This window comes from Camellia sinensis, chromosome 14 (genome assembly GCF_055761805.1).
Source record: "Camellia sinensis isolate YWXY chromosome 14, ASM5576180v1, whole genome shotgun sequence".
Lineage (NCBI taxonomy): Eukaryota > Viridiplantae > Streptophyta > Magnoliopsida > Ericales > Theaceae > Camellia > Camellia sinensis.
The window spans coordinates 22485876-22498310 of NC_138974.1; the positions used below are offsets into that span (position 1 = coordinate 22485876).

The 12435-nt window shown below is 32.9% G+C and overlaps 1 protein-coding gene across 1 annotated transcript; it reads left to right on the forward strand.

Annotated features, from left to right (window-relative positions):
- Nucleotides 1-709: 709 nt before the first annotated feature.
- Nucleotides 710-11720, forward strand: LOC114321196 (non-specific phospholipase C2). The gene is made up of 3 exons (XM_028268344.2): nucleotides 710-1964; nucleotides 9690-9866; nucleotides 11318-11720. The coding sequence occupies exons 1-3, from the start codon at nucleotides 881-883 to the stop codon at nucleotides 11614-11616; spliced, it is 1560 nt and encodes a 519-aa protein (XP_028124145.2). The 5' UTR covers nucleotides 710-880; the 3' UTR covers nucleotides 11617-11720.
- Nucleotides 11721-12435: the final 715 nt, after the last annotated feature.

Below are 12435 nucleotides of genomic sequence, written 5' to 3' on the forward strand. Positions count from 1 at the left end.
CTCCTCCTCCCCTGTATTTATGGCCCCCTCCAGTCCGGCCCTTCCCCTCCTCCTCCTCCTCCTCCCTCCTCCTTCCCTCCCTCTTCCTCTCCTTCCTCCCTCTTCTGCGTTTTTTTTTTTTTGAAAATTTGCCCCCAAAACGACGTCGTTTTGGGGGGCGACAGGGGAAGGCGACAGGGAAGGGCGACCGACGATCCATAACCCAATCTCATTATCCCAGGAAATTTAAATGATAATTTCAATGATTCAACAAGAACCTCCTTGGATAAGTTACAAATAAATTGCTTGCTGTGAATTAGGAAATTAAAATTATTGTCAAAATATTTTATTTGACAAAATTAATTGAAAATGTAAAATTTTTAATAGCTCTCCAATCTAATAATAATACTATATGAATTATTAATTGAAATTTATTTTTAATATCATTAAAAATTATTAATTGACTTAATAAATTATTTATCATGAAATTAAAATTTTCGAAATATATTTTTTAAAATTATAAAAAAATAATTCATATTTTAAATAAATTCTCAGAATTGTTTTTATAATTTCTCTCCACTTTTATCTCTCCCTCTCTCTCACATACGCGCGCGCGCAAAAAAAAAAAAAAAAAAATACCAACTTTGCTAAATTTTTTTCAATAAAGAATTCTAAGAACGCCGGTGGCTTAGATTTTGGTTGAAAGGGGAAAAAAGATATACCTCCCAACAAGACAAAAGGACAACGCAACGCATAACGCATGAAAGGCCCACCACTGGTCCACACCACACAACTCCACTCCACTATTATAAACCCCCCTTCACCGACTGCTCCTTCCTACACACCTCTCCGGCAACCCCTCTCTCTCTCTCTCTCCTCTCCCATTTGATACAGAGCTCCAATGGCGGCCACCACCGCCAAACTCACCATTTTCACTCTCCTAATTCTCTTCCACTACTACCACCACCCAGTCTCTTCTTCTTCTACTAGTCCAATCAAAACCGTAGTGGTCCTCGTCATGGAAAACCGTTCCTTCGACCACATTTTAGGTTGGATGAAAAAGCTTAACCCCAACATCAATGGAGTCACCGGCTCCGAATCCAATCCCATTTCCACCACCGTCCCCAATTCCCCTCTCGTCTACTTCCACAACCAAGCCCACTACGTCGACCCTGACCCTGGCCACTCCTTCCAAGCCATCCGCGAACAAATTTTCGGATCCAACGACACCTCCCTCTACCCTGCCCCCATGAACGGCTTCGTCCAACAAGCCTATTCAATGAACCCAAACATCACCCAGGCCGTCATGAACGGTTTCGTCCCTGAAAAAGTCGCCGTCTACCAAGCCCTAGTCTCCGAATTCGCCGTGTTCGACCGGTGGTTCGCCGCCGTGCCGTCGTCCACTCAGCCGAACCGCCTCTACGTCCACTCCGGCACCTCCGCCGGAGCCACCAGCAATATTCCGGCGATGCTAGCGAAAGGATATCCACAACGCACGATATTCGAGAACCTGGATGACGCCGGATTGTCGTTCGGAATATACTATCAGAATATTCCGGCGACTCTGTTTTACCGGAATCTGAGAAAGCTCAAGTACCTAGGAAAGTTTCATCCGTATGGACTCTCGTTCAAGAGCGATGCGAAGAACGGGAAGCTACCGAATTATGTTGTGGTGGAGCAGCGGTACACGGATACTAAGCTGGAACCGGCTAATGATGATCATCCTTCGCATGATGTGTATCAGGGGCAGTTGTTTGTGAAGGAGGTGTATGAGACTCTCAGGGCGAGTCCGCAGTGGAATCAAACACTGCTTATCATCACGTATGATGAGCATGGTGGGTACTTTGATCATGTGGTTACGCCGACTCGTGGGGTCCCTAGTCCGGATGATATTGTGGGACCTGAGCCGTTTTTGTTTAATTTTGATAGGTTGGGTGTCAGGGTACCAACCATCATGGTCTCGCCTTGGATTGAGAAAGGAACTGGTAAGTCCACACTGCACTCTGTTCATTTTAATCGCATGCATATTTTGAAAATTAGAAAAATAAATACACAAAAATATAAAAAATATACTGAAATTTTATTTTATTTTATTTATATTTTTTTGGTATTTACTATATTTTTTAAAGACATTTTTCACAAATATTATATTTTTTATGTGAATTTATGTTAAGTGTGTTTAAAAATTAAAAAAAATACTTAAAATATTTAAAAAAATATTGAAAACATTAAAATATGAAAAATAAAAAAATATTTTTTTTTTGAAAATTATAATGAAACAAGCTGAATAATTTTTTTTCTTATTCTCTAAAGATCAATGATAGAGAGTCTTTTTTAAAAAACTCCACAACCCTCATAGTGAACAACACCATTTATGATATGGACTCCACACATACATAAGTGGCTCCACATATCATTAATAGTGTGAATCAATATAAGAATTGTGGGGTCTTCCAAAAAAAAAAAAAAAAAAGTCCTTCTCTAAAATAGGTCAAAATGAGTGATTATTTGGTCATGCTAGAAGATTGCTCCGCACTTGACACTTTTCAAATTTATCAAACATATCCCTTAAAATCTTAATAATCACTCATCACTTGACAAAGTTATGGAAAAGATTATATGTATTTTATAATTAAAAAAAAATAATATAACTTTATATTTTTTGAGTTATAATTGAAAAAAATTATAATCAAATAACAAATGAGTCATAATCAAATATTTCATGAGCCATAAATAAAATAAGATCATAATTAAAGGAGAAAAAAAAAATGACATAACATAAGGATACCTATAGCAAGAGTGTACATAATAAAAATTTTCCCAAAATTGTTTCCTAAAATGCTAACAAAAAAAAACACTAGGTCCCAGATAGAACACTATGTGTATTTGCTAGGAGTGGGCAACGGTTTATCCGAACCGCTCAAACCGCCCAACCCGCCCAACCCGCATATAAATGGGCGGTTTCGCAAACATAATGCGAGCGGATGCGGTTTGAAATATGACAAATTTGCGAATTGCGGGCGAGTCATGGTTTAAACCCGCAACCCGCAAAAACCGCCCGCACTTTAATTATTATTATTATTATTATTATTATTATTATTATTATTATTTATTTATTTATTTTTTTATATACCAACTTTGTAACTTTTCCAGGAACACCATTATATTCTCTATGACACTAGGATCCTTATTTTTAAGTATTTCTCAACTTTCTTAATGCCGTAGAATTATCAAGTCCTAAACTTGGTTTCTTATATGATTTTCATTGATGATTCATCCACTTTTTCCTAATAAAATTTTCCTTCTAATGGTCGATAGAACTTATAGTTTGATTATTGATTACTGAACTGACAATTCTAATTGAGTACAACCTTTAATGCATTGATATACATTTTTTTCATGGCAAAAATATTAGTGTAGGGTCTCTTTGTTTTGGGTACTTTTATTTAATGCATTGATATTCAATTTTTATTTGTAAACTCATCAAAAAATTGTTATCACAAATATATAAAATGAATCTGATGCCTAAATTCGCTGGGAAAAAAAACTTGAAAATTAATTTTTAAAGAAAAAAGTGTAAACCGCAAACCGCCCGCACATTTGCAAACCCTATCCGCACAAACCGCAAACCGCACTGCGGGCGGTTGCGGGTTGACTTTTTCCCAAACCGCATGGATGAGGGCGGGTCAAAACCGAAACGCAAACCGCACAAAACCGATCCGCGAACACCCCTAGTATTTGCTCAAAGACCATCACATAAATTTTTGAGTAAAATACATTTGATCATTTAAAAAAAATACAATTAATTTTATATTTTTAACATAATTATATTATTATTTTTTTAATTTTAATTCATATAATAATTAAATTATTTTTATCAATAATTTATTAATAGCATAAATGAAAAAAAGATATAATCTCATTAATTTTGATCAGAATCATTTTATTGAAAGAATATTAATATATTGGGCAAATTACATATACACCCCTCGAGGTTTGGCTAAATTACAGATACCCCCTGAGGTTTCGGAAATTACATCCCGCCCCCTGAGGTTTGTATTTTCATAACAATTTGCCCCCTGAGGTTTATATTTCATAACAAATTACCCCCTAATTTCTTATGCAAATATAGCATTCAGGAGGGAATTCGTAATTTCTCAAACCTCAGGGGGGCATCTGTAATTTAGCCAAACCTCGAGGGGTGTATATGTAATTTGCCCTTATTTATGTGAAAATTATAAAATAAATTATATATATATATATATATATATATATTTTAAATTTTAAAACTTAAAAAGGAAGTGATGGTAGTTTATCCATTTAGGCTTCATTTGATATTTAGGGTTTGAGCTAAAATAGTCACAAAAAAATAAAATAGACTTTTTATTCCAATAAGACATCACATCCAAATCATAATTATTTTATTTTTTCTTTCACAAAAGTTAAAAAAAACCTATCTCAAATGAAATTTTTTTTAACGTCATGCTAAAATAATTTAAAAACCAATTCACATCCCGAAAACTTGATAATTATTATAAAATACGTAACTTATAAACTTTGTCACTCTTTTTTTAAATTTTTTTATTAGTGATGCCTATAAAATAATTGTTGAACGGATTGTATTGTTGTGCATCAATTTTATTAAAAATGCAAATATAAAAATTACACCTCATAGTAAAGTAATGTGAACATGTTTGTACTTTTGGACTTTTTGCCTACTAGCGTGGTGGCGGTGCCCTTTTTTGCGGTGAAGGCTCGGAGTGACACGTTTGGTTGAGTTTTTTGACACTGGTTTGGTTCACTGGAAATTTGCCAGCTGTGTTTTTTAAAGTGGAATATTTTGCTATTTGTGTCAATTTTCTTTATGTTTTATATAAGATTCTCAATAATAGTAATAATAATAAAAGAAAATGATAAAAGACAAAAAAAATATTTTCATGACTTTATTTTTGATATATATATATATATTTTTTTTTTCAAATTTTGATTTTTTTTAAAATTTTTTTTGAGAGGATTTAATTTAGAAAGACTTAAAATGCCCAATTATTTTATTTTATTTTTTTTAAAGAGCAAATTAACTACAGACAAAAAAAATTAAAAAAATGCAACTATTAATTTACCAATTTTCAAAGGAACACTTGGGCTTCGTTTGGAGATTAAATATTTTAGTCAAAAAGTCATTATAAGTTGTTACATCCCTCTTTTTACTTTTATTACATATCTTTTCGTAAAAAATTAAAAAATTACTAAAATAATTTATTTTCAAACAAGGCCTTTGTCAGTTGGGACTTCAATATATATATATGTTCAGATTAAAATAAATAAATTTAAACATAAACATATTATTTAAACTCAAATTAGAAAAATCTAATTTTATTTTTGGATATTGGCTGTACAGTTATACATGGTGTGTGAAATATAGATAGATATGTTTTTTAGAATAAAACTATACGTATTAATTGGTATATATATTAATATACTAATAGATGATGTAATATTAATTTTAAATTTTTATAGTTTATATGATGAATAGAGGTTTATAATTTTAAAATTGTATTATTATAACATGTGTTAATAAATTAATTGATATGGTAATTAGTGCGTGGCACCATTGTGTTTTTCATGTCAACAATTGTGGATCATAAGGACCACCTTGGTGTGACTTGTGAGCCCAATTTTCTGGAAGCATTGGTGTCAGTTGTTTAATCATGTGTTGGTAACATGCTATGTGCGTTGTAAAGTGTGAAAATGGGTAGGAAATGAAAGGTCACATGCCTCTCTTCCCTCCAAATCGGATTGGAGGATGCTATTCGGTCTCTATGAATCTACTATAGAGTCCATACCAATAATTTAAACAATGTGGAGAGCTCGTCGAACGTGTCATTTTTACAAAAAATCACATTAATCAGATATCGATAGTCATTTGATCAAATCACATTTGTGTCAATTGTAATTATAATTTTAAAAATAAATTATTTATACAAATGTAATCTGATTAAATGGCTATCAATATCTAATGAACGTTATTTTTTTTGCAAATATAAAATACTTGATGAGTCTTACATATTGAACGATTCAAATTATCAATACGGACTCCGTGATAAGTTCATGAAAGCCCAACAGTAACCTCACCCTCCAGTTGGGATACCCTACTGGATAGGAGTCGTCTCTGAAATGAAGGTTAATTCAAACAAAAATGAGTTGGACCCCCAGTGGGGGTGCTGGGGTCTCCTCCCATTAGTCAAAAACTGTTTTTTTTTTCTTCTTCTTTTCCTCCATTGTCAACCCCCTACGTGGAGATAGGGGTGTTGAGGGTGCCTCCGTACTGGAGATCGGAATCACGGCTCTAATTCAAAATTGAAGACCCACCCTTTATACCTTCTTTCTTAAAGTAATAATAATGTATTATTGGTGCCTTTCATGATAAACCTTAATTTTAAATTGTCTCTCTCTTTCTTTCTTTCTCTCTGGTTGGGATTTTCATAATTTTAATTCTACCGTCTTATTGGTAAACAGTAGTATTTTCCACTAGTGAGTGACATTTGAATTAAGGCCTCGTTTGGAAATAGATTTTTTTAGTAATTTTTTGAGTTTTTAGTTAAAATATAATGTATTTAGGATGATTTTTTAGTTTTTTCTGAAAAAAATGTGCAAAAAGTAGAGAGAAAATAAAATATTTGACTTTTTGGTATAAATTGTTGACTTTTTATTTTTTTAGTGACTTTTTTGTTTTTTTGCTAAAAAATTCACTTACCAAACAAGGCTTAAGAGCCGTTGCAATGCACTAGTCAAAAAATATATGCTAAATCATGTGTTAAAGCTTATAATTTTGTTTTTATAACTGGATGTCTGGATTAATTTTTTTTTTAATTTTTTTTTTATAATCGAGTGTTCAGACTAATTTGCGTCAATTTATAAATAAATAATAGTGGAGTCCAATTTAATATGTTAGATATTTGTTAATTTAATAAATACATGGGTGCTCAAATAGACTAGTTAAATTGTGTTTTGAGTGTAAGAGTGTGGCCCAAATGTATATTATTTATGGAGTATAAAATGGATAAAAATCAGCAATGGACAATTATTTACAAGCTAGAGCAAACTATTGACAACATTTGGTCCTAATTTAACACCTCCCGTTGAGTTGAGGCCAACAAAATGAGTGAAATGAGTGTGAGCTGAGAAGTGTTAGTGTTAGGTTGCGACTGACACACAAGTGGGTTAATACATCGATTGTATATTCTCTAACTTGGTGTCTAAGAAAAAAAATATGAACAGAGAAATTTTAATTATTACAAAATGTTAAGTGCACAAAATTAAAAAATATAAAATTATACAGGAAATACATTTTTGTAGCTTAGATTCATGTAAAGTGCAGTGTAAGTCATACAATAAGGCCATGTTTGTTTGAACGGACTGAATTAGCATTCCCATGACTAATAGTCCTATGACTACCAATCCGTTGGATTATGTATCCTATCTTAACTAATAGTCAAGTTTAAAATAATTAGTCCGTATTTCAATTGTTTAACCAAATATCGGATTAATAATTTTATTAGACTATTAGTCCAATCCTAAGCTCATATCCACCCAAACAAACATGTCATAAGTGTGAAAATGGAAAGAAAATGAGGAAGACCCACCATTTATACCTTCTTTCTTAAAGTAATGTATTATTGACTCCTTTGATGGCAACTTTAAAGCGTCTATCTATCTCTCTTTCTGGTTGGGATGCCGTTGTGGTCTTTCCTTTTTGAAAAGTTTTTTTAAATCACTTTAGTAGTCTTTCCCACTAAAGTGACATTTGAATTAATTTAGGCTGTTTGAATTTTTAATTTATATACCACGAAGTTAGGGGTTGGATGGGGTGTCTTAAATAAATGTACTTTTTGACTTTTTAGGCTAAAAAATTGAAGAAAAAATATAGGGCAAATTACATATACACCCCTCGAGGTTTGGCTAAATTACAGATGCCCTCCTGAGGTTTGAGAAATTACGAATTCCCCCCTGAATGCTATATTTGCATAAGAAATTAGGGGGTAATTTGTTATGAAATATAAACCTCAGGGGGCAAATTGTTATGAAAATACAAACCTCAGGGGGCGGGATGTAATTTCTGAAACCTCAGGGGGGTATCTGTAATTTAGCCAAACCTCGAGGGGTGTATATGTAATTTGCCCAAAAAAATATGATTGTTTGGGTTAATTTTTTGATTTTTTTTTATGAAAAAATGTATAAAAAATTGTATAAATTAGAATGTAGGAGAAGATTGGGAGTGTGAGTTGTACAGCTGTCCTATCTGCGCAGGTGGAATAGATGCTAAGAAGTAATTGTCTACTTTTTGGGCATTGCACTGGACGTTGTTGTTCGGCTCATGGGGGCCATCACAGGTCCCGTTTTGATAATCTAAACCATTTAATATGTAAAATTCGTCGAGTACTATATGCCTGTAAAAAATTACGTTGATCGGATATCGATAGCTATCTAATCAGATTTGTTTTTTTTCAACCGTTAATTATAACACCATCCATTTTTTTATACAAAACTGATTTGATCATGTAATTATCGATATCCAATTAGTGTGATTTTTTTCAGACATATAGTACTCGACGAGTTCTACACATTAACGGTTCAGATTATCAAAATGGGACCTGTGATGGCCCCCCATGGGCCGAACAACAGTGTGTTAAAATTACACCCCAACTGTGCAATTTTTCTTAAAAAATGCAGCACAGATCTAAACGGGTCAGATTGATGAGTTGTATGGCTGCGTGTAAAATTAATTTTTTTAATATTTTTTTTGATGAATAGTGATAACTTATTAACTTTTTGAGTAATTTTTTGACTTTTTATCTTTTTTCTAACATGCCAAATTTGGCCTTAGTCTGTTTGGCTAGAATGTTTGTATCTCACTAGGAGATCAATATTTCCTGTGCATTTGTTGAGGTTTTTTTTTTTTCCACTTTTGAAAGTTTGTGTGTTAAATGTGTTAATTTGATTTTTATTATAATGATTTTAATTCATAGAGTTTTATCGTAATATCATATATGAATAAAAAAAATTATTTAATTTATTAAAGAATTTGTGAAAATTAAAGAAAAAATAACTTTCAATTTCACTCACAAATCCCTTACATTTTTTATTTTCTTCACCTATCCCTACACAAATTTCTCACTGTTAAAAATTGTGAAACCAACCCCTCAGATTATACCTCAAACATGCTAGTGTCATGTCATTTTCCTCTAAAAATTTACCAAGATTATTATACTTCTATGTTCTTATGTTTCTAATTTCTATTACAACACAAAATAAAATCGAATAGCAACTTCAATATGTCTAGCTAAAAAGGAATGGTGACCTTACTACCAAGGTGTATCTTTGTAAAAAGACAAAATTAGTGAATATTCTCCCGTCCGGCGGTATGCAAAATTCACTTATGTCCATTCATACAAATTTTAACTAGACAAAAGCTAAAGTTCCCTAAGTAACAGAGCCTACCAAAATAGAACTACGAGGTGGTAAATATAAAAATAAGAAATAACAGAATGAAAAGAAAAAAGTTTCAATAGAATAAGAAGAATTCGAATTGCATGTAGACCTCTAAAACTAAACAATTTCTATTATATATGTTAGTTTTAATTATGTTATGAGTTAAATATGTAGAACTGTAATTTATTTGAAAACTTAACATGATTATGATGGTAATGCAGTTGTCCATGGACCCAACGGAAAGCCATTTCCGACATCAGAGTATGAGCATTCATCCATCACAGCAACAGTGAAGAACATCTTCAACTTGACTTCCTTCCTGACTAAGAGGGATGCTTGGGCTGGCACCTTTGAAAGCATCGTCCAAACACGGACTGAACCCAGAACTGACTGCCCTGGTTAGTCACCGATAATAAATCTCATCGTTTTAATCTTGTCCAGTAGAAGAATTTAATTCTAAACATGTATGAGCTGGTAAAACTAAATAAATTAAATTCTTGGTTGCAAGTCCTTGACCGGGTTTTAACTATGGGTCGATACACATTGGTTTTTGGCTTCCTGATACTGATATATCTTGATATACCAGTAAAATGAAAATCACATGTACATTGGTTGGTTCGCGATACAAAAATTCATATCCAATATACAATTGATATGGCCGGTTCGGTTGTCATAAAGTTCGTTTGTAAAGTTGACAATATGTTATTGTTTGATATTATCACTACAATGCAACATTCATCTCTTGATAACATTGTTTAATACCTAGTCCACGGGCACAGGTCATACAATTCCCTTAAAATTTCTAGGCCACTTAGCTTGTCGCCTAAAGCCCACCAAGAAAATCTCAAAAAATAAAATAAAAATAAAATAAAATTGTTGCTAAACGCCCTTGTTACACCTCCTATCCTTCTTTTCCACTAATAGATTCAACTGTCCAATCCACCCCATGTTGCTCCACTGTTGGGTCCTACTTTGATTTTTGATTTGCTCAACTTCTAGATCTCTGTGTGTATATTATTCATGGAAAAAAAAATTAGATTGATCTAATAATCGTATCCATATGATTTGATCATTTTTTCTTTCAAAAATTGAAAAACATGTATGATTTAAAAAATCATCATTTCTACAACTATTATTGGATCAACCCTATGGTCTACTTATAGGGAGCTTAAGATTAACTGATTGGATTGTTGAAGTGAGTCGGCCACAAGATCAAATGGATGGTCCAATCTTTTTTTAAGACTGAAGACAATCCCATCCCTCTCGTGTTTTTTTTAATCCTACATAATCTTCAAACAGGTGATGTATTTGTGAGCATAATCCAAAGATTCTCCCCCCAACAAAGTATAGTAAGATTGCAACCATTGTGTTGGGAGAAGCAGAACACAGTAGCATCTGAAAATAATGATGAGTATTGTCTAGAACTCGAACGCATAAACCATCAAAATTTTTGCATATCTGGAAAATAAAGATTTATTCATTCATATTTGCCACCTAAATTTAGCAAACTTAAACTCTTAGTTGATTACTTAGTTTAGAGTTTCAATTTGTTTAATTACTTTTTTGGTTTGGTTTCTTGGGATAGCAGAAAACCTAGTGGTTGATATAATACCAATTAACATATTTCGTTTGACAGACTGATCTAATTACCAGTATTGTGTTGTGTTCCATTGCTATTTATTCATTTTTAAAATTTTACCGTGTCACTATCCATCTTGTATTGTAGTTGTATAATTTATTTGTATCTGCTCTTCATTGTAAGTCATACATATACACTTATTTCCTTTCTCAGACTGAAATAATTAGTAATTACTACTAATATGTTGTGTTGCTTTGCTATTTCCAACAGTGCAACTACCAACTCCGGTTCGGATCAGGGAAGGCGAGGCCAACGAAGATGCCAAGCTGAGTGAATTCCAGCAGGAGCTACTACAGCTTGCAGCAGTGCTGAAAGGAGACGATATTCTCACGAGTTTTCCTGGGAATATTGGGAAGGAAATGACCGTGAAGGAAGGGAAGCAGTACATGGAGGACGCAGTGAAACGCTTCTTCGAGGCAGGGATTGCTGCTAAGAAAATGGGGGTTGATGAGGAACAAATTGTGAAAATGATGCCCTCATTAACTACCAGATCATCATCCAAACCCTAAACAAAACATTGTTGTATCTTGCATGTTGTATTACAAATTGAAATGTATTCTCACATAAATGCAATAAAGTAAAGCAATAGTGAAAGAAATGAAGGTGATGATAATAGCTATTGTGGTTATGTTCTGATACAGGTATTTACAGCATCTTCATCATTCATAAAATATTTTTTTGAACTTATATCAAATCAAGTTTTCATCAAAGATTTCAACAAATTAGAGATAGGCATGAAATCTTTTACCAAATTTCTAACTTCACTTAAGTTTGATGAAATTGTTAAAAGATGAAGGATTTGAGATGAGATTTTTTCACCAAAATTGGTTGAAGAAACATTTAGGTTTTTTGATTCTCACTATTGGAGTGAGTATATCAAATCAAAATTTTAAACTAATTTGTTGAGCAAATTTGATGAAAAAGAAAGATAAAGGGTTGAAACTGCTCTAATAGATTTAGCTTGTTAAGATATCAATTAGTCATGCATATGGTATTCATTGTAGTACAATTTTCGAGCCTAAACAATCAAATCTAATACATAACACAAAAAAGAAGATTGCTTTGGCTCCCTTCCTATTCGCACACATCCCAGCAAGCTCTGTCCCATACTCTACAGGGTGACCCGTTTTGTTAGCAAGGTTGCTGGGAAGGCAAAAGCTGTGCGAGGAGGCTTTGAAGCAGGGCCACTACAACATATGAGACTTGTAACGACTAATTATTTTGGTCCATAAAACTATTATTTTGGCCTCTAAATGCTTTTTGTGACAAAATTAAATTCGTCATCAGAAACGTCGCTAAAGCCCTGTCCATAAAAGTTAATAATGACC